Below are 22,653 nucleotides of genomic sequence, written 5' to 3'. Positions count from 1 at the left end.
AGTATTGTGGGGTATTCTTTCAGTACAGCATAGCCACTTGGTGACAAATCCGTTTTGCTCATCTGTCCTGTGTGAAGTTCTGCTGCTCCATTTAAACTCTAGTGGTTCTTGCTTAGTGTAGAAGGGCTGTTTGGTTAAGCACTAGCTCCCCCTCCTGGTTTTGAAGTACTTTTGTACAAAATCTAGCAAGTTGAAGTTAGTGGTAACAGTTTACCAGATTAACATACTAAAAGATCCTTCTGTAGATGTGTGTAACCCCTGGCTTTCACGTACTGCTCTTCCACATTGCTCTGAGGCTTTACTCAGCTTGGAGCAGGGAATCTATCAGCATCAAGTCTGCATTTTGGCTGAAAGCATCTAGAACAGCTCTTGATCTAAAAATTCCATCTCTCCTACTTTTTTTCTTAAACAGTAATCTTTACTGTACTTAGAAACTTTCTAAATTTGTGATACACCCCTCCCCCTTGAACTTTTCTGCTGCATTTAAAGAACTTGCTTTTAGAAATTACTAAGATAGATGCTATGTTCACTAAGGCTTATACAGCCCTCTTCTTTTCTAAGAATGAGTTTGTCTACCAAGACAGGCAAAGCCTTTAGGTAAGCTCTAAGACTGGTGAAAATGTTGCATGTTCAAGACTCCATAGAGTCAAGGATTGGTTTTGGCACTTCCAGAATAGCGGCTTTTCTAGAGAACTTGCTAGTACCTCACATTTACCATCGCTGTAGCAAAAAGCAGTTTGTTCAATCAATCATGGATGTTGCCAAAAGCAGGGACTTTCTTTATGTGGAGAAATCCCTTATCTCTTCCTTGTCATGCTGGAAACAAATACAAAAGATCTTGTCCTCCCTGTTATGTTTTACAGGTAGCTTCACCATGCAAAGCTAAGTCAAAGCACACACGTGTTTTATCTACTGAATTTGATTGATAAAGTACATTTAAAAGAAATCCAAACAAACAGGCTTATTTTTCATGCATTTGCCCTTGACTAATACTGATTTCTATCCATCAAATTAAATAACAATTCATAGTGGTAGAAGACTTTATTTAAAGGAAAGAAAATAAACTCACACTGCTTTTAAGAACCATACTGGCTTAAGGGTCAGTTTGCTTACAGAAACCATTGTTTTTCCTGAGGGCAGCTACTATTTCCCTTCTACTGAAAGACGGATACAGCTGCTCAAAACTGCTTCTCTTACGTGTGAATTCCAAGAGCTTTCACAACTTCCAACAAATAACCCAAACAAACTATACAAAAATCCTGTATACAGTTCAAGGCCACAACCTACTGCTTTTCAATTTTTTTAACACAATCTGTAGTAGTAGTAGTAGATGCCCACAAGTCAGTCTGTATATTAACCTGATTGTTTGTGGGTTTATTCAAAACAGTAGTCTTCAACAACCATGGCCATTGAAACAAGCCTTCACTTGAAAGAACAGTCTTCGTGTTAAGTAGCTGTAGGTAGCTCGAGGGAGATGGTTTGGTCTCAAGATGTCATGTCAGGAACCTCCTGCCAGCCTTTTTGTAAATATTAGCGCTACCGTGTTTCCTAAGAAGATCCAATGCCTGTCTGTGTAGTTCAGGAGGGCACTGGGATCCCATGTGAAGGAGCACAACGCAGCACTCCAGCACATCAGGGAATGGGAAGACCTGCAAAAAAAGGAATGTGAGGTGATGTCTACTCTTTCAATCATAATTGTTCCAATACAACGTACTTCAGAGCAGCTAGCTCTAACGATACTGCTTTACAGCATCTTTGGAAGAGACAGTCATGAGTCAGATGCATTTTTTCCTCTTCTTCTAGGGCATTAGCTCACATTTAACCAGGTTTGCTCCCTCTTGCACAATCACCATGATTATCTTTAGTTATATTATAGACTATTACAGACTACAGAACAGAGGGGATGAGACAGGCTAGGAAACATTGTTTTCAAACATGTAGTTTCTACAGTTCCTAATCTATAAAGGCCGTTTTATCCTTAAATTCCTGATTTCACTGTTTATCAAAACTTTTTGCATACGTAATTGTAAGTAGCAAGGGATTACTTTTAAAGTGCACAGGAGAAATTCATACAGAATATCCCACTGAGTTCTCCCATGCTTTACCTACACTTTTCCACTGCACGGAGAAAATTATGTTTCAAACAAAAACATCACCTTGATGCCATGTGTCAATTCTCTCTCAAAATTGCCTCAGGATCACCAAGAAAGTCACTGTTCCTTACTTTCTGTATGAAAGGGATTCTGTGATGAGGCTGCCCTTATAAAAAGGCTCTCTTTTCAGAACCACAATGCCCCTTCTGAAAACTTACCTTTAAATTGTCTGGAAATTCTGCTAGTTTCTGCTTTGCATTTAGAAGCTGCTTCGTTAGCTCAGGGAGTGTAATTGGTTCCTTTACTTCATCTTTACTGTCAAGGAAAGAGCAGGTGGTATGAGCAACTGTTTAGCTTAAATGACTGCATAGCCTCCCTCCTGTACAGGGAGCACAGGAGAGAGTTGGACAAGTATAACACACTCTAGCTTGTTCTTGCCAAAGTCCCAAATAATTGTTCAACAAAAAGACAGACCTCTTAGATCACACTTGTCCTTTTCATTACCTCCCCTTTTCAAGCTGCCCTGTTTAATCACTGTACCAACAAAGCCTGCGTATTGGAAAGTTATTCAGTTGTAGTAGGTTTATGCACATGATAGTTCAGCCCCAGGGAAATGCAAGACTTGTGAGCTGTATGTTGAAATGTCCCTGGGTGACAAGCTTGAGAATAGAGGCAATCTGAGCTAAACAAGAAATGTGCTGCACAAACACACAAAAAAAGCAATGCTTTGCAATCCATTCATTCATGTTCTGACACTTACCAATTCATTGGTTTGCTGTCAGAGCACGGTTTGTCTGATTCAGTCTCCAAACTCTGCTGCAGGTTGCTTTCCTGGCTGCTTCCATTTGTATTTTCCTGGAGATTGTTCCTCTGCTGCTGATGCTGGTGGATCATATCTGCTAAAATCTGCTGAACCTCAGCTATATCTCTCTGGGTGTTCTGTAAAGCAGCAATCTCTTCTGAAAGAAGCACTTTGCAGCCGGTCAATTTTGACTGTCTGTTTACCAAGTCATCGACTGAGCTAGTTCTTGAGTTACTTTCTGTCTCACACCTACAAACTTCAGTTGTACTGCAGGGGTTTTCATGCATTTCAACTGCAGTTTGATCAGGAGTTTCTTCAGGGGAGGAGTGACCTGAAATGTAACTCTTCTCAAGAGCTGTCTGCTCACTGGGACACAGCACAGGATCTAAACCAGCCTTTTGCAAGACAAGGGAGTCTTTGGGTGGGTTCCACCACAGGTCATACAGCAGCCTGTAAGCCACAAAGCCCTCTAAACTTCTGCAAGCATCCATGCTCTGAGAATTTGTGTTGTCCAGTTTGTGTCTCAGGTTATCACAGCCTAAAAATGAAAAAAAGGATTAAAAATAGTTTCTACAGATTCCCAAAGAAAAAGCCCAGATCTGGTAAATGAACGGCTGTCCTGGAGACCCGAATCAGAGATTTACTCAGATGCTCTCAGAGCGGCGCACAAAGCAAAAAAGCAAAGGTAGACATCTTTGGTATCTTTTTAAATACAATCCTTTGTGCTAGCTAGCATGAGACTGCATGTTGTTATCATCTACAGCAAACTTCCTTGGTACTAAGCTGCACATCAAGACACTCACGTGATGAAGAGCTGCAAAATGAATGCACTGCATACTCTGCAGAGATAAAAGGGAAGGTCAGCTTGGAGCGATTTGCCACTGTTGAACACAGTCTTCCAATGTCCTCATCTCCTTTACAGAACAATTTGCTCAGTTTCTTACATCACCCACACCAGCTAACACTGCTGAGCTTCTTTCCACAGTCAGGAATTTTGATCACCCAATGGCCCCTGCACTAACCAAACTCCACAGGTTTCCATATATATGGGTATGTCTTGCTCCTTGCAAACATTATTATGCCCAGTAATACTAATGGACACACAGCTGTGCTTACAAGGAAGATCCCCCTATCTGTCAGGGCCAGGAGATACATGAGAAGAGACTTACCTTCAGGAAGGACGATACTGCAAATCTCTTGCATCAGCGTGAAATTACCAGCATCATAACTGCGGGTCACAGCTCCAAGAACACTTTTCACTGCCTCATCCCAGGTAGCAGTCCGATAGCTCAAGGCTGCAAGGGTCAGGTCATGGGAGATATGGAAAAGCACCTGTAGGAAGCACCAGAGAGCATGATTAATAGTTTTACTGCACAGTATGAATTACTCACAGCTTATGACTTGTGGAAAAGCCTAGAAGCACGCGACTTAACCAAAAGCAATTCTAATGACAATGCAATTTACATAGGCTCCTTCATGCAGGAGATACAGCACTTTTACATTACTTATAACTGTAAAATCAGCAGCTGTGCTTGCATGTGTCCTGCTAAACAGATGAGAAGTGGGAGCACACCAAAGGCCAGTAACTCTGTGGTCAGAGAGGAGAGCTGCAGGAGCACCAGTCTATGAACAGACCTTCTGAACTCCAGGATATTTTAATGAGCAGCCCTGCCTCTCCTAACAGTTCGACACAAACCCCGGAATCACTGCTGAGAGTGCTCAGCTATGCCAGTCACTCCCACCCAGCCAGTACATGTCGGTGATCTCAGTGCTCATCGCTGACACGATATGTTGGTTCTTACCCTGCGAAGAAACAAACTGGTGGCTACGCAAGCAGTCCCAGCTGCCTATCATCTACTTCTCCCAGACTATAACCTCATCCTGCAGCTGGGTGCAGACATCAGTTCCCTGGGAATGGCTGGCAGACCACCACAAAGTGGCTGCATTTTAGCAAGGCTTAGTGTGTATACAGATCTGAGTCCATTTACCTGTTTTGGGTGTGTGTTGCTGGTAGAAGGAGGATGCTCAATGCTGTGCAGCTGCTCCTTCGCACATGTGGCTTGTTCAGTGGTGTCCATGCCCAATACATTCTGCCACACTTGTATCACCATGTCAAAAAATGAGGCCTCTCTGTTCAGCTCCCAGCTGTGATAACAGGGAGGCACGGGGCTCCTTCGGTCACAGGGATTTCTTTCACTAAGGCACTTGCAAAGCAGTTCGTTAAGGCAGAAAACAAGTCTTTGTCCCTTTAACAAGGAAAAAAAAAAAAAAAGAAAAAGCACTGAACTGCTGCTAGAAGAAGAACAATCCCTTACTGACCACAGCAGGCAGACAAATTTAAGAACATCATGGCTAGTAGCAGCTTGTCAGTGATAGACTGTTTCACAACTGCAGCTACCAAAGAACAATGCTGATAGAGACTCTAAAGTCAGAAGGAAACCTCACAACAAGCTAAACCAGCCTTCTGCTTCTCAGTCCACACAAAAACAAATTTCTGGATTAAGCCTCCAGCAGATGGACTTGGAGTTAGCTCATTTGTTCCTTTAATGTAAACAGCGAATACTTCACTTCTTTCTTCTTATAATCAGTTTTACATACTTAAAATAAATGCCGCTTTTCTCAACTACCTCTCATCTAACTAACAAGCATTGAGCCTATGTGCCTCCCTGCCACAGGCCCTTTGCCTCTGTAAAGGCACATGCTTTCTCATAGGGTCATTGCAATAAACTTCTGGAAAAATATTTTGAGGCAAAACCAGCTCAAAGGACTACCTGTGATCTATTAACATATGGGAAGTAGTGCCAAGTTAATCAAGTTAATCTGGAAAGAGACAACGCTAAAGAAAGCAGAACGGAAATGACCAGACTCACAAATAAAGTTTTATGATGCTGAAGGACTTCCTGAGCTCCCACCCAGTTCCTGGATAACAGCAGGTCTTGGGCACATCTGAAAGACAAAGTGGCTGACAACTCCTCCTCTCCCGATATCAGTGCAAGCTCAGCAGCAGTTTTAAGGGATGTTACATCTCCCTTTTTTGCCAAAACCTTAACTGCATCATAGGGTGAGGAAGCCCCTAAATAACTGAAAAGAGATAAAAGCAAATCAGCTTGATCAGTATAAAAATACCATTTTAAAATTGTATTGCAAGATAATAGCACAAACATACAAATGAAGATAAACCTGTTTTTTCCACAGGTTCTCAGAGCTCTCAGCACTTTGTCTTACTGAAGTTTACTATAGATAGTAGTATCATCTGATGCAAAGCTACAAAGGGAAAGTCACACAGCTTAATAATCTGTACTGGAACTTCTGGTGGTGTGCTCACCATGCATGGCTTGGATGACAGATAGAAATAAACAGATCCAGAGAAATGCATATAACCTTTGTCTCTAAATTTCATCTGAATCCTTTCACAAGCATGAACACCATCAAAAATGCCAGAACTGAAATCAGCATCAAGCAAAGGACACTACTCCAGCCAAAATATTTCAAGCATTATTAGTTGGTAATATCTTCCTCCACTCTAGTTGGAGGCAGGTAACCCAGTGATTAGGGTATCAGCTAAGGCCTCCAGAAACTCAAGGTGAACTGCTGCACAGCACATTTCCAGTGGAAAGGTTGGAAACATCACATAGTCTTTTCGTATACATCCTAATCTTAGTCTTGCTAGACTGGTTTTCAAAGACTTCTGGTAATGTCTATAGAGTGAAATGGCTCTACTGTAGCATAGCATTTCGACCTTCTGCTCTGAACGGCCCTCTGGAGCTTCTAGAGGGAGTCTAGTGAGATCAAACTCAGAAAGCACCTTAGACAAATAATGACCAGACCAGTTAATGGATTTCAGCTGCTATAAACCCAAGAACCTTCTCTGTTTCAGGCACGCAACCAATTCCGTCTTCTTTGCAGTAACACTCACCATTTGGCAGCCATGGAATAATGACCATCTTTCTCTAACAAAGCTGCCCAACTGGTGTAGAGATCCTTCAGAATTGGATCTTCTGGACGCAACCTGGCCTTAGCAATTACAATTGCTTCCCTAATGCATGTAAGAGAAACCAGATAGAAAAGTTAATTGACTGTGTACAAATAGTGAACCAAAACGTCAAATCTATCCCACTACAAAACAAGAGCAAATCCTAAACATAAATATACAGCGACCTGTAAAAATGGTTCACTTTCAGGAGCTCGATAGCCTCATACACTTTATGGATGGACAGGAGATGGGAGGCAGCCTTCACATATTGCTCCTGAAAACACAGCTGCTTCGCAAAGGCTTCTACTGTCCAAACCCAGGCCTGATATCCAGCTGCAAAAGAGAAAGCAATACAATTGGAGGCAAAGTTTTAAACCTGGAAGAATTCCTGTGGGATGACATAATCACTGGTTTCTTCAACATGTACCTTTTCTCTGCCCCAGATTAGTTTCTTAACCATCCTAATATGAGCCACTGAGGCAATGAAACAGGGCAAAGCTAGGGCTTGAACATGACTGTAGCACTTCACTACCAGTAAAATAACTTAAAAAGCACATTTAAAGCAACAGCAAGCCAGAAGGACCGCTACATATTACAAAGAACCAACTTTGTGCTTGGAAGGATGGGCCTGCTCCTTCAAGAAGTCTCAAACACACCATTCTATTTCCTGCTATTCCAACCTAAGGGTGTTTGTAGAAACATCCAGGTCTTTGTCATAAATAGGAAGGGGTTTGTGTTTGATTTTTGTTATCAGGCAGTTAAAGAAGCAACTTCCTTCTAATCTGGAACAATCATGAGTTTCCAACCCAGAACAATCAGAATGAGGCTATCCTTGGCAGCTAATTCCATCTGCTTATGGGTTACAAGAACAAACATACCCATGGGCGAGATTGCTACCAGCTGGTCAGTCAGCTCTCCCCTCTCAGCGGCTGCCTGGAGGACACCCTTCATATCTCCTTTCCACAACATGAGCTGCTGAAAGAGCTCTGGATGCCCATTCTCCAAGTGATGTTTTCCTGTTGGAAGCAAACACACTTCCTGTCAGTATGAGGGCAACAACATTATTTACCATACTAAAATAACTTGGCAAAAGTGAGATTATTCAAGCTTAAGGTAGTGCAGGTTTGCATCTGAAAGATGTAAAAACTATTTGGGAAAAAGATGTCTTGTCTTCTTTTCACACAGACCTGCATTCTTAATCCTACACTTTAATCCACAGTAAAGAAAATTTGAGCATTTTTCCCAATTTGTTTTCTCCTTGAATGTAATAGTTACAAAGGACATATTGTCAAAGCGGATTCATTATTCCACTTACCTTCCACATCAATCATCTCGTGCAGAGAAGCCCTGTCTGTGAACAGTCCCAGGTGGATGCGATCCTTGAGGTCAGGGGACACATCATCATTATTACCTAGGCCAGATAAAAAGAATGAGTATTTAAGATTTGGTACATCCAGGAACTGGGACCTGCCAAGTCGCTGTACCACACACAGCATTACACTCAACTGTTGGCAAGTACTCGTGTTTTTTACTTTCTTTCCTGTATTGCAGATGTAACAACTTGCAGATCAACACTCAGAACTTACATCCGAGTTTGACTAGAAGGAAGGACCATGTTTGTGCAGAACATTTATTCTAAACCAAACACAGCACGTTCCTTTGCGTGCTCTAAGGACGTATTCTGTGAGAATACAAACATCTCCCTCATGGCTTATTTTCTCCTGCCCATATTATACTTCTGAAGGTGAAAAACACTTTGCACGTATGCAGACAATTCTACTCTATCTCCACAACGCAGGATCCTACTCAAAACTTGTCTGGAGTGGCTACAGAGTGCTGAAACACTGCAAGAGAAGTTAGATAAGAGACCACAACTAGTCACACACTTTGATAAAGGTAAGGATTTTAAGAAAATAATGCCTAGTGGTCACACTCAAGTCCTCGGACACACGCTTTGAATACTTTGGAGAACCTGCTCTGTAAGTATTTTAGTTTTAGACTGGTACCTTTGGTTTTCAGACATGTAGCCAGCCTCAAGCAATCCTGATGCAATTCATCTTTTGATCTGTGATCCATGAATGTGCTGAAGGGTAGAATAGAACGAGGCTTCCTCTTCTTCAGAGAGGCATCAGAAGCTGAAAAATCAGGCACATTTTAGTTGCTGCTGCACAGTTACAAGAGTCTCCTACAGCAGAACACTCCGATGTATTCCAAACGCCCTTCTTCCTCACGCAGGACAACAAAACCCAGATGCTCAAGTGCCACAGGCATCTCTATTGTGACAACTCTGATTTTTGAATACTGATCACTTTGCCTATTTTTCTGCCCATCTTGCTTGGAATGAGACTAGCAACTAAAAGGCAGTATCTAAACCCACATTAAACAACCACTCAATTGACCTGATAAGCAGGGCAAATAAAAGAAGCAACTTAAAAGATTTAAGGTTTTAAAAGCATGCTCTTCTTTCTCCAGCATTTATTTGGTGTCACATTAGGAAGGGAAGCTGCAGCCAAACAGAATACTAGAATGAGGAACTCTGCCTTGATGCAGGACTGTTAAAAATCCCTGAACCATACTAACCTGGTTTCTCTTTAGGTGGATCCTTTTTCACAGGAGTGGCTTTCTGGGTCACAAAAGGCTTTGGCAAGTTGAATGAAGAATAATCACATGCGGATGAAGATGTATCCTTGGACACTGTGGAGTTAAGTGATAACAAAGGAAAAATATTACATGAAAAGCCTATAGCAAAATACCTGACATTCACATTCTATGACACTGATTTTGAAATACACAAACACCAAACTTTGCTTTGCCATAGAACTTAACAGCTTTTAGGGAAAGGAAATATTAAGAAAACTGTCAGAAAGCTAAATAAGATGCCAACAGCCACTAACGAAGGTCCACCAGTATTGTAAGATTTATCACCAGATGGCAACAGTCATAAAAAATGACATCGATTCAAGTCAAACACAGTAACTTTGTTCATTAGGCCACAATCTTCTCATTTATGGACAATTAGTCCCAAACTAGTTTAGAAAATTATGAAAGACATTCCAGAACTGTATTTTCTTCAAGTGGACTATTTCAATAACATTGTATTAGGAGAAAATCTGCATGACAATATTAAACCTGGTGATGCTCTGAGGGCTTAACAGTCTGGGAACTGTTGAACTAAGATTATTTGATTTGATTATTACCAGTCATGGAGACTTTATCAGGCAACTCTGCCTCCTGAGCGTCTTTCTCTCCTTCGTGGTATGACACTCCATTTTCCTCTAGCAACATTTCCTTCATGCTGTCATCTCCATTCATGGCATCACTTAGATCCTGCTTGGCTGGACTCTTTCCTATAGGCTTTTTCTTCTTGCTTTTGACTTTTGGTTGCATACTTCTTTTTTTCTCTAATTCTATACTCTTTTTGCCTGTAAAAGGTTGCAAAAAGTTACCCTGATATTATCTGTAGAGATTTTTAGTATGTTAGCTGTCTGTTTCTCAAGACCAACATATAGTTTCCAAATAAGGACACAGCTCAATTTAAACCTAGACACAGTTCATTTCTGAAGAGGTAGCAGGCAGATTTGGAATTCAGCACAAGACCTTATCACACCATTTCAACCTGGCAACCTTCTATTTCCCAGCTCCAACATCACCTTCAGGAAAGGATCTTCTGTTTGAACATACTTACCCTGAGGAGGCCGTGTATGCTCCTGCTTTGAGATGTGCCATTTGTGAACAGAAAAATCATCTGCTCCTGTATAAACAGAATCTGAATCCACTGGTGACCACTGGACACTCAGTAGCCGGCCCTGGTGCCCTCGGTAGTTGCAGAGTGGCTCTTCCTTCATAACATCCCATACCTTATAAACAAGAAAGAAATCCAATTACTCAGAAAGTCTCATCTTCCCCTAATACTCTGCATTTTCTCTTCAGTGATTTGCACTTGTAAGAGCTTCTCTTTTAGGGTGTTTGCACAGGTATTTCAAATACCAACATGCAAACAGGGAAAAATCAAGGCTTCCTTTGTTTGCATCCATACATTTGCATAGTATCTCTCTTTTTTAAGGATCCAAAAGTGCAAAAAATATGCAAACGATAATGACTGGACTTACAAATCAATTGCAAGTGGGAAAAACAAAACCAGGAAATCGTTACCAAGGGTAAATTTGCAGTAATTCAGTAGTTTGTCTCACAAAAGAAGCTTTGCTGTTTAGTCAGCTTGCTTCTAAAACACTGTAGAATGGATGATTTGAAACTAAAAGAAATACATTTCTGAGTGGCTATGGAACACTACCTGTGCAGTGCCATCATAGCAAGCAGATACCAATCTTCCCTCATGGTGGGGACTCCAAGAAAGACTTGTGATTTTAGCTGTGTGCCCAGCCAGAGTTCGAAAAGGCTCTGTTATTGTCAAAGGACTTTCTGAAGTGCTTTCTGAAAGAAAACAGAAAAGGGTTGAGTATGGCCAGCAAAACAAACCAGGAGTAAACCAAAACAAGATGCCAAGAATTCAAATACAATCTGCAAACTTTTACCTACAACACTCTTCAGACTGTGCACATAAATAGTGGCGTTGATTGAGCCTGAAGCTATCAAGTAACTCAGCTCTGGCTGGCTCCCATGCTCATGATGCCAACGGATAGCGTTAATCAGTTTATGATGCTGCTGGATAGTGCAGAGCAACTTCAAGTTTGGTGCCTGAAATATTTCAATTGACCTGAAAGGTAAGAACAACAGTGTAAGAATTCCAGTAGGCAGTGAAAATGGGATTTTTTTTTTTTGTTATCCTGCATGAGCAGAATTACAGATCATGAAATAGAGTAACTAAATGAGTTTTTCTTTTCTGGATTCAACTCAAATCCTTATTTAGTAAATCAGCAAAAGTGCATTTCAACCATGACTGGATCCTTGAAAAATAATTTAACATGATGATGTGGATCCTCCATGCCAAGAGCAGCTAAGCCAAATAACAGCAAGGAATGCTATATTACCACAATTCAAATATGTTGGCAGTAAAAGAACAGAGACAAACCAGGGCAACATAAAGTACTTTTGCTTCACTACGGTGATTCTAGTCAAGATCAGCACATATACCACCTTATCCTACAAGTGAAACATACCCATCTTCATTGCCAAGAGCCAGGAGTTTGCCATCTGGTTTCCAGCTGACCTCTGTACGCGCAGGCAGTTTGTGCTGTAGAAAGAAGACACAACTATTGCCAAAAACTCTTAAATCTCTCGCGTACATTCAACAGAGCGAGACAACTGGACACAGCTGCAATTAGTCTGCAAAATGAAAGTCACAGAATGGTCCCTTGCTTTTTTAGCAGTCATGTAAGCTTGAGCAATTGAGACTGAAAGAACTGATGCAAGAACCAGTGATTATTTTTGTCAGTTCAGTGAAATGTCTCAAAGGAATTTTGTCTGGATTCCAGTAGGACCTTGATGCTTGATCTCCTTATGCTCCTTAGAAAGCCCCGGACATTGGAAGCAAATTCTGTCATATTTCAAAAGAAATCAAAGTTTACTTGTAATTACTTCTAATTCAGATGAAAGCTACTTACAATTTACAGTTTAGATGCCTAAAAATGATTGTGTCATTGCCTGTAACATTAGTCTCTTAACCCCCAGTGAATCTTCTACTCAAGGAAGAAACCAAAACCCAGCTGATATAAATCAATATAGTTTGATTGATTTCAGTTGACTTATGCTGACTTAAAGCAAATGAAGATCTAACCCACTTCACTGATTTTGTACTTTCAACTAAGAAATGACTGACCATACTTAAGAAGATGTTAGTCAGTTATGTCCAAGCACTCTGCATTAGCTGCAGTGTAAATGGAAACAGACTCCTGCAAAATCCTGACTGCTTTTACTGCAAAATTTATGTAAAAAAGAAAAAGTTAACGTTTGAAATGAGAACTAGAGAAGTTGAGGAAGTTAACTCATGCATGCCCGCCATGTGATCTGAGCTAGGACATTATTCAGGGTATTACTTTAAGTGCTTTGAAACAGGAAAGCTCTGTATGAACTAATTATTTTAAACAGCCACACACAGCTTTAAAACCATGTTCTATACTGCAATTCAATTTTTCTGGTTAAGTAAATTACACAGTAGAAAATTAAGCAACTGATGCCAGGAACAGATGTGCCATGTTGACATTGGGGGGGAAAAAAAAAAGACCCTTTTTCAGAGGCAAATGCAAACTGTTTAAATAGTTTGAGTCAATAAGTGTCTCTGAAGTTCATTTGTGGAGACCCCGGGTTTCAAATTTTTTATCTGCTACAGATACATCATGAAGGCAAAATCAGAAACCTAAAACTACAAGGCCACAGAAACTATGACATGGTTACCACGAATCCATAAAAAACCCTCAAAATCATACTCACTTTGATTGAATTAGTGTCTCGGATGACTTTGTTGATGTCATTTGCCTCTCCATTAAGCTTCCAGGGGTTGTGTTGAAAAACAATACCTTCTCCAGCACAACTGTATAAAGTTACAGAGGGCTGTTCACCTTCTCCTCCTATCCAACAGAGAAAAAAAGCTAAATATTCCATGTTCTTCATCAGTCTTCCCAGAAGTAATCACTCCCACTATAAATCAAAACATTATTTTAAAAGGCTATATACACGTTTCAATTGTCTGTGATCTGGCAACACGGAATTCTCACAGTACAATCCTCTGAAAGGACTGCTCATTTCTACCAATAGATCTCTCCACAGCACAATCACTGCAAGCATTAAAATTCCCTTTAAAGTTTGGTCCTTAAAAAAAATTCAAGTTGTGCAAGAAGAGCTAATGGAGTTGTTCTGTTTAGTTCAAATGGTAGAAACGTACTTCTGGAGCTAAGGAACCTACACTCGATGCAATGCAGTTCCTGCAGGAAGCCCGTGCAGGCAGTTAGTGGTCTGTAATACCCTGAAGTAAGCACCGAGGTGTGGTACGCCACTCCCACCTATTTCCTGAAGCTACCAGAATTCAAAAACCGTAAAAGATTGTTTTGCTTCCTTGCAAAACTATTAATTCCTCAAGCAGAATGCCTTCTTAGCTGCTAGAAAGGAAAGGATTGCTACCAAGCAAACAGGGCTCCTTTTCCTAAGGACGGAAGGCATACCAACTTGATGGCATCTGTGCACTCTGCATGGATGTTCTACTTTGTCACAAGGCACTGGAAAACTCACCAGAAGATAGAGGAGGAGTTGGAGGCCCCCAGGCTAATGTGTATACAGTCTTCTTGTGGTAAGTACTGGAGATCTGAGGTGGCTTATTCTTAGCACTGGGCAGGAAGATAAGCAGGGGCAGTCAGATTACAGCAAAGGGAAATAAAAAAAAATAAAATCAAAGGAACATATTTCCAGTGGTGAAAACAGACACCAGGTGCTTTAACACACTAAAGCCATGGCTCAACCAAACCTTCTTTAACATCTCCTGTAGGACACTACTAAAATTCTAACAAAACTGTCCTGATGACCTTCACCTGCATGTTGCTCTTCATTCTCTGAAAATGTCTTTCTGACTAAAGTTTTCCTTGACTGATGTCCTCCCAGAGTTTGATCTCTGGTTATGCAATTTTAAGTTTACCTTCAGTCAAGTTTACCTTAGAAGCTACCAGATATAATGGAGACATGAAAAGATGCACCGAAAAATCCAACTGTTTGACTATTTTAATTTAATTCTACTCTTGTCTAACAGTACAGATATACATCAGGAAAGACCACACCACCTGTGCCTGGTCACATACCAGCAGGATCTGACACTAATGAATTTCAAAGCTACTTTCTCACCTGCTGGAGAAGGTGTCAAATATGCCAACTTTTCCATCATCTGTTCCAAAAGCCAAGCAGCCTTCCTTAGTTGGATGCCAGGATAACTGTAAGCAAAATAGAAAGAGATCCATAATGACACCAGCTACAGACACTTTATTTCTAAATCATGAACAAAAGGAAAACATTGAAACTGAGGAGCAAGCACCATCCCTTATGCCCACCCTTCCAACTACAGCCACTTGATTTGATCATGCCACTGTGAGTATTAAAGGCTCTCCCCCACCAGCGATAGCGGGATAAGATGAAAGGGACAAAAATCATTAACATGCTATTGGACATCTACATTACAAAATAGAAATGCAGAATATGGTAGGGTAGTAAGAAACTTTTGGTGTGAACAAGAATAGCTACCATGTTTACTGCTGACAGCAATTTTATCAGCAGTAGCCTCTGGTTAACTGCTGGTTAAACCCAAACTGACGACATCCATGTTGGTTTTTGTGCATATCAAACTTCCTAGCTGAGCAGAGGCAACCATGCATGAAGCAAGGAAGGATCACGAAGGAGGATAAAAGTGAAAAAGTACTGTAACAGCCAGCTGAACTTCAGCTGATTTTCACTATATGTACTGCAAGCATCTAGGGTTGCAAAAAGGTCTAAAAATTTGTCACCGGATTCTAAAATGTACTGTATACCAAAAAATCAAGTACAAAAGGAACTACTTGGCTTTATAGATTTTTAGTTGGGAAAAACCTTCTTCAGAGTGAAATAAAGAAAAATATTCTTGAAAGAAAAAAATGGAGTGAAGAGGAAAAAAAGACAAGGGAAAAAAAACGGGGGGGGATCAAAAGCACACTTACTGCTGTAACCTTGGACTTTATGCTTTGCCAGAAGGTTTTAACATCATAAATATTGTTCATGGACAAAGTATTCCACACCCGGATCATGCTGTCTCCAACACCGATGGCAAGACAGCCTGTGTCAACAGGGGAGAAGGCAAGACTATAGACAAATCCCCCAAGCGAGGGCATGGTCCAGCTACAATCGAGAGTTGAGAGGTCCCAGCACTTCACCTGAAGAATATTTAAGGGACAAGGAATGGTTAAATGTAGAGTGACCGGTATGACAAGGAAAAACAAAGCGTGAGTGAGATGAAGAATCAACGGGTCAAATTCAAGGCTTGACATAGTATGTGATCTGCACCCAGAGGATTACATGTCACAGACAGGGCTGCAGTAGTTGGAAGACTGTAATGGACTGGACAAAAAGACTGTATTTTAATACTGTGGTCCTCTTCTGACTTCAAAATAGGATGTGCTCTGCTGCCTGTAAAAGGCAAAAAGTTTAAAAATATATAAAAAATAGATCCTTTAGAGTTTGTACAAGTAAATGATTTTAAGAAGGAAAAATAGGCCTTTTAAAAGTGAAACATAGGAAAAAGAAATGGTAAACTCCCTTTATTAAATGCTTACCATTCAAGTCCAGAACGTCATAAGCACGCGCTCCAGCACGTTAAGAACTTGAGCTTATAAACAACAAAAATATACACAACCTGTGCTCAGAACGAATTTTAAGCAATGATGTTACAAAATGCTGCAATAAGCCCACTTTAAGAGAAAATTTGTGACCCTAAAAGAGGTAGCCTCACTCAGTCAAGCTCTTTAAGTCTAGCTACGTTTATGTTAATTTTATAAATGGTTCTTACATCTCTGTCCATTGAAATGGAAAAAAGGAGCTCTTTGTCTTGATGCTTCACAGAACTCAGATTGAACACAATGCGGGAGTGATTTTGTCCTTCTGAAGATCCTAGAAGAGTCCACTTGCGTTTTCCAGATTGGGTCAAATCCCAGAGTAGCAGTTCTCCTCTGCAAAATTTAAAGCGTGTACTTCACTGTTCACTTCAAAATAATATAGGTATATACAGACCACATGACATCTATACATACTGTACAAGAGTAATACAGCCAGACACACATCCACTACGTGTGCCTATACACAGATACGCACACAAACACCACCCTACGAACAATAATTAACCACACTGAAAACTGACATGTAATTTTCTCCCGGTAAATGGGCAAAACCACAATTAGTACCAGTAGCAGTCAATATTCACTTAGATTATCAGACAAATTATGGGACAAATGGTAGTTTTGTAGAAGTCTGAACTCCCACTTTAACTCTTGGCCTGCCTTCTCTCCAGTTATACTGGGAAGGAAGGAGGAAGGGGGTGTCATCATTTCCTACCCAGTTCTTCCTTCTGTATCAATAAATGAATTTGCAGTTACTGACGATGCCCTACATACCCAAAACTGCTGGATACAATTTCTGTGGAACGACCGGAAGGCCAGTGAACAGTCAGCCAAATGCGCTCTTTAACAGCAGGATCAACAGCTCCACCTCTTCTCTTCGTGGGTGGCAACTTCAAAGTCATTACACCTATGGAACCAAGAGGGATGAGGACGAGACGAGATCTTAAAAGGTCTTTTCCAACCAAAACGATTCTGTAATTCTATGATCTAGACCTAATACATCAAAATTCTGAGAGAAAAAGAAGCCCCGTGAATCTGAAGCTTTAAGGATGCTCCCCATACTTTAACCTATCAAGTTAGCAAATGAAGGCTGCAGTTAGAGAAGAACTCTTCCCCCATATTGTTATTGTTTCTCTCACATTATTAACCTTACTTACTTCTGCCTCTAGTACAGCTCCATACTCGTATGGTCTGATCTTTGCTTCCCGAAGCCAGGTAACAACCTTTCTTCGTGGTTGTGTCCTGTGTCAACGCCCCATTTGGAACTTCACCTTCCTCCGAAGGAACTACTGAAGACCATTGAAGTCATGTTATTAATACTTTAAAATTCAAAGCTTTATAAAAACTAACTGAAAATATATTGATTTGAATCAGAACATACTTTATTAAACTTATCAGTTATCTTTGCTTAGCTACCTACTGACTTTCTATAAGGAATTCAATTCTCTAGAAGGACATTTACACGAACTAAAAATTACTTCACAAACTATTAACCATTTCTACATACCATGGAGCTCATCTTGCCAAGCAGGTAACCTTTCTTCACCAGGCACAGGGCACCAGGCCAGACAATGTATTTCATCGTCATGGCCTCTTAGCCGATGAATTACTTCTCTTTTCCTGCTGATATCAATTATAACCACCATGCCATCCTTGTAGCTTAAAAAAAAAAAAAGAGATTTAAATTAATGAAGAGATTCTTGGATCCTTGTGGAGTAATATCTGACTTGATTTCTCAGCTCTTTACCAGGATCACTATCACCATATTACAGACAGAGAAGCCAAATCCCAAGCAGCAATGGGAGTAGCAGACTAACAGTCAATGGGAGCCCCCAGTATCGCACTGGTGTACCTGCAGCTGCCTTTTCAAGAAGTGCAACTGGTACGTTTGGCTTCAAGAATGACAGAAATTCATTAGTAATACAGTTTTCAGTCAAGTCTAATTAAAAAAATAACAGTTTTAAGAAACTTCAAAGATGCAAACCAAACCTGGACCCTTACACCGTTATGGATTTCTGTGTCTTGCAGGTCTACCAAATCTAAATGTTATGTCCAATTTGTTGTATACCAGAAGAAAAAAAACAGCCACCAAACCCTCTTAAAATTAACCTTACAACTGTGGAGCAAAAATTACACAATAAAGTTCTTGCAGAAGAAGAATGGAAAACAAAACGCAATGAGTATTTACCCAATCGCCACCAGGTTTTCCTGATGAGGAGAACAAGTAAGACAAAAAATCGTCCGAGGCTCTGGGAAGAACTGCTGGCTGTCACTTCTGTTGTGCCAGTAACAAACAATTATACCTTTTTCATCACCGGATACAATCAAATCTTTCACAAGAGGTGACCAGTGCAACGCTGAGATTGCGTTCTGAAAAAAGAGAAGAGAATACATTTAAAGCTGTCTTACCACCATCTAACACAGAGTAACAGGCAGAAAATAACCTGCAAGTACTCCCCAGCACCAGCTGAGTTTGTTCCGAAGCGTTTTGGTTCTTTGGGGCTTGGGCACAATTGATGTATTTGCTAATATGGTGCCTGGAGTCACGGTAACTGTTCACGTGCACATTCTTAGGCTGTCCTGTGTGGAACGGTAACACGCTGAAAGGATTTTTAAATGAGCTGGGTTAAGTGGCAATGAGTATGCGCTGCAGCGTACTTGCCTACCGAGGCTTTGATGGTAACCAACAGCTTATTAAGGTGCTGTAACAACGCTGCAGACCTGAGGCTACAACAAAAAGCTGGCAGAAACATTCAATGGTTTTTAATTTCACCGGGTTTGCAATTCACCTCTGGTAAAGCAGCATCACCCTGCTCTGCGTGCGAGACCTAAAAACCCCACCTCACCCTGTGCGGTCGTTCTGTCTCACCCCGCAGCGGGGGCTCCCGGTGGGCACCCTACCTGGTGCAGGCTGTACTCCGCCACCGGGGCCAGGGCCTCCGTGTCCCAGATTTTCACGCTCCCGTCGTCGGAGCTGCTGGCGCAAAGGCTGCTCTGCCCGGGGCAGTGGCAAAAGGCGAACCCGGAGATCCTGTCCGTGTGTCCGATGAGCTCTCCTGCACCGACAGCAGAGACCGCGATGGGACCCTCCGTGAGCGCACGGCACCCTCCTCAACCCCCTCCCGCGCCCCCGGGGCTCCCGCCACCTCCCCGCCCCCGCGGTTCCCGCTATCCCCCAGTGCCCGAGCGGCGCACGGCGGCTCCCGGCGGAGGGGCGGCCCCGCGGGGCCGGGGCGCTCCTATAAAAGGCGGGGGTCAGGGAGGGCCGCCCGTAGGCCCAGGGTCCCCGCAGGAGCGGGCCGTGGCAGTACCGTAAAACGTGGGCGCGGCGGCTCCGACATCCAGCAGGCAGACGCGGTGCCTCGCCGCGAAGCCGAAGAGGCGGCCATCGCTGCTGGCGTCGCTGCAGCGGCTGCAGTACCAGTTGGGCGAGGCGGGCAGCACCCGCACCCCCGCGGCCGCCATCGCCCCGGGCCGCACCTCCCGCCACACGCGTCCCGCGGACGCTACCGCCAAGCGCCGCGCACGCCGCCGTAAACGTCGCAAACAAGCCGCCTCACTGCGCGTGCGTCAGGAACGCCTGCCGTGAAGCGAGGCGGGGAAGATGGCGGCGCGGTGGGCAGTCAGCGCGGGTAAGTCTGAGCGGATGGAGCAGAGTGGGGGTTTTTTTTTGGGGGGGGGTGTTCGGCTGTTTTGTCGTTGCTCACTGTGCTGTATCCTTGCAGGTAGTGCCTGGGTGCGTGGTCTCCTCGGTTGGGTGAGGCCGGAGAGGTGAGTCTGGCTCTGCTGTGGCCCTGCAGAAGGGCCGTTCCGCCGGCGCCCCGGGCAGCGGGACTCGGGCCGCCTCGCTTGGGGAGTCTCCGGGTCTGGACACTCCCCGGGTCGCCTGGCTCGGCCTTCCCGCTGCCTTCTCGCCCTTCCCTGGAGCTGTAGGGAACAGGTCGCTACGTGCCTCTGTCCTTCTATGTGTTTGGAGATCGTGGCATGATGGAGGTCTCTTTCTTTCCTGACCCTTTTCTTATCGGGCATTCAGATTTTCTCCGGCTTTATGGCGTAGATCACAGTAACATAGTAGGTGTCGCTTCTCTCTGCGTTCTCCCGAGTCGTTGCTCTTCTGTAGTTGCTGCTTTTTCCCCTCAGTCCGGAAGAATGGCAGAGTTGTGCTGGGGGGTGTTGGTCACTGCTGACTGTATCCCTGACTTCAGAAGAAAGGCTGATGTGGATTCTCAAAGTGCAGAGCTTTGGTCTCTGCTAGAGTCTGTGGAGGTAAATTGCAGAGGTCTGTGTCGCTGAAGGAAGAAGTAGGCTTGTGTTGCCTGTGCTTTGCCTACAGCCTTGCGGTTGAACAGTTACATGCCAATCACTTGTTTTACTCAGTTTCTGTAATCTGTATGTCTCCCACTTGCTGCTTATGCATGATTCTTTCTAGAAAGGTGCTCAGCTTTTTTTCTTTCCTGTTTCCCTTACCCATATATAATATACTTCTGTTTGCTTATCATTGTTTTCTTTTGCTTACAATAAATTTGTGTTTTCTTTCTTTTCCTAGAGTTATGATAAATAGGGTAGCTGCTCATGTGAGGTTGGGTTACTTTAATACATTCGGCAAACTAAGGAATTTTATGTTCCCTCTATCTTAATGTGTTCTGCTAGTACCAAGGTGATAATCCTTAATTCATTACTGTTTAAGTTGTTACATTGCAAAATGATATTCATGTGCTTGTCAAATATTTCTGTGTATTAATCAATGATGTTATGTCTGGTGATGATGAATTGTTGTCTTGATAAGTAAAATTGTTAAGTATCAAGCAAATAAATCAGTTTTGGTAAATATTAAAAAAAAACAACCCTCCACAACATTTAAACCTATATACTCTGCTACCCCCTACTGATAGGATGTGAAAATTTTAAAGTGTACAACGCCTTCTTGAAACTAATCAATGTGTTCTGTTTGCCAGTCATTTTAAAAATGCTTTGTGTGATTTGGCTACCCACATGAAGCTCTTCAAGCCTTAGTAAAAGTCGCAGTATCTGGTCTTTAACTCATCTGTTTCTTGTAGCTACCAGTGGCTGCCCAGTATTGCTTTATCTAGTCAGCAGGGGGCAAAATGTAGCTTAGCTCTTCTGAAATTGAGGTGAATGAACTGACTGAAACTAGAGGGTTTTTTCTATCAGCTGTTTTATATTGACCTGATTGACTTTTGAAAATAGTTTAGAATATCTTTCATTTCAAATACCAGAAGAGATGGATATTTATAAACTTCTAATACTTTTTTGGTACTCAATCCTTTGAAAAACTAGCATATTTTACTGCTAAAAATTTTGTTGATAAGAGTTAAATAAGTATTGGCTAGTCTTGGAAAAGAAACAGATCATTTGTGTAAGTAACGAACCTCACACAAGATCAGAGGTGATTTGTGTCTTTAAGTGTCCCCAGATAGTCACACAACGTGGAACCTCATGCTATACAAATGTGACCTATGGTTCATGATTTGCTTTAGGAAGCCTGAGGCTTCTTGGTAAATTAAAAAATCCTTTCAATGTGAACTATAGAGGACTTAAACAGTTTTATTTTGTGAATAGTCAAACGTGTCATTTCTCTTTATCAAGACAGGTAAGTTCACAATTTTCCAGATGAACTTGAGTTCAGCAGCAAAGACTGTGGTCTTGTTTTGCAGGTGGCTAGCATCCGGTAGCCTTTTCCCTCTGTCATGCATCCACACAAGTGCATCTCTGCAGAAATTGGGGAAGTGGGAGAAAAAGAACAGGATTGTTTACCCTCCGCAGCTGCCCGGAGAACCTCGCAGACCAGCTGTAAGGATACACCTGTGGAATTCCTTACCTGTTTGTTTAGCAATTTCTGAACAGATTGTCACTGTCTCTGGGTGACTGCACAGGACATTAGTTTGACAGTTTATTCATTTGTTAAGTTTATAGTCAGTAAAAGTTAACATCACTTTGAATGTTTTCAATTTCTAAATTATATTGGAGCTTCAAGTTGCTTGTAGCTGATCACCTGCCTGATGTGTGATGTGAACTACAAAGATACCATCTGCTTTTTGTAGTAGTCTCTAAACTACAAGGAGGTGGAAGTTACCAAGGATGTATCATTACACACTTAGAAAAAGTGTTTGTACTGAGAGTAAATAACTTGAGAAGAATGTGATTGTATTGTTACTCCTGTGCACAAAGATATAAATGTAACCTTCTTTGAGTAGTGGAGCTAGTGGTGCCTGTTTCATGTAGGTACAATAGAGTGCATACTCTTTTAATTTTTAATTTCCCTGCGTTATAAATTCTCTGAGGTCTGATAATGTGTTGCCTCTTGCTGTGGCCTCCCCTTAATGAAGCTATTCAGAGGTTGTTTTCTGTCATAGTGGTTGCTTGAAATCTTTAATACGGACTAAGAGGTTCCAAAGTCAGGTGGGGAGGGGCATGTGAGTCACATGTGGCATATGGTTGCAGGAGGTTTTTTCCTTAGGAAACCAT

General features: G+C 42.0%; 3 protein-coding genes across 7 annotated transcripts in view; 2 read left to right on the top strand and 1 right to left on the bottom strand.

Annotated features, from left to right (window-relative positions):
* The window catches only part of GALNT10 (polypeptide N-acetylgalactosaminyltransferase 10), a 271,077-nt gene that overhangs the window by 235,789 nt on the left and 12,635 nt on the right, over positions 1-22,653 (top strand). The window lies entirely within an intron of this gene.
* Positions 1,027-19,692, bottom strand: GEMIN5 (gem nuclear organelle associated protein 5). 2 transcript variants are annotated; one of them, XM_075766316.1, is made up of 28 exons: positions 19,479-19,692; positions 19,069-19,223; positions 18,356-18,537; positions 17,675-17,826; positions 17,325-17,456; positions 16,942-17,074; positions 16,341-16,500; positions 15,496-15,708; positions 14,654-14,739; positions 14,051-14,145; positions 13,256-13,392; positions 11,986-12,059; positions 11,401-11,582; positions 11,160-11,299; positions 10,554-10,725; positions 10,066-10,290; positions 9,449-9,562; positions 8,875-9,003; positions 8,184-8,279; positions 7,747-7,884; positions 7,054-7,201; positions 6,812-6,931; positions 5,766-5,976; positions 4,884-5,141; positions 4,065-4,227; positions 2,854-3,433; positions 2,312-2,408; positions 1,027-1,649 (listed from the first exon to the last, which is right to left on the bottom strand). In XM_075766316.1, exons 1-28 carry the CDS (start codon positions 19,630-19,632, stop codon positions 1,494-1,496), a joined length of 4,602 nt encoding a protein of 1,533 aa, XP_075622431.1. In that variant the 5' UTR covers positions 19,633-19,692; the 3' UTR covers positions 1,027-1,493. The 2 variants fall into 2 exon arrangements, with proteins under 2 accessions (XP_075622431.1, XP_075622432.1); XM_075766317.1 differs by having other exon boundaries at positions 17,325-17,453; positions 19,479-19,682.
* The window catches only part of MRPL22 (mitochondrial ribosomal protein L22), a 20,901-nt gene continuing 17,916 nt past the window's right edge, over positions 19,669-22,653 (top strand). For 2 of the 4 annotated variants that reach the window (XR_012837698.1, XM_075766329.1), the window contains exons 1-3: positions 19,669-19,799; positions 19,893-19,938; positions 21,843-21,978. Coding sequence is in view for 3 of the 4 variants with exons in the window: in XM_075766329.1 (XP_075622444.1) it covers positions 19,772-19,799; positions 19,893-19,938; positions 21,843-21,978 (210 nt within the window). In the remaining variant the exon portion in view is untranslated. The remainder of the gene's footprint in view (positions 19,800-19,892; positions 19,939-21,842; positions 21,979-22,653) is intronic. The other 2 variants (XM_075766328.1, XM_075766327.1) reach the window with 1 other exon arrangement.

This window comes from Balearica regulorum, chromosome 14 (assembly GCF_011004875.1).
Source record: "Balearica regulorum gibbericeps isolate bBalReg1 chromosome 14, bBalReg1.pri, whole genome shotgun sequence".
NCBI classification, from domain to species: Eukaryota; Metazoa; Chordata; class Aves; order Gruiformes; family Gruidae; genus Balearica; species Balearica regulorum.
Note: the sequence above shows the minus strand (reverse complement) of the source record. Positions and strands in the feature narration are given on the sequence as shown.

What these genes read in the sequence shown, in the direction of transcription:
- GEMIN5 (XM_075766316.1), bottom strand. Translation starts at nt 19,632, where the DNA reads ATGGCGGCCGCGGGGGTGCGGGTGCTGCCCGCCTCGCCCAACTGGTAC. An exon ending in GCTCTTGGCAATGAAGATGG is followed by an intron (nt 11,583 to 11,985) that starts GTATGTTTCACT and finishes CTTACCTTTCAG; the next exon opens with GTCAATTGAAATATTTCAGG. An exon ending in TATTCCATGGCTGCCAAATG is followed by an intron (nt 5,977 to 6,811) that starts GTGAGTGTTACT and finishes ATCTCTTTTCAG; the next exon opens with TTATTTAGGGGCTTCCTCAC.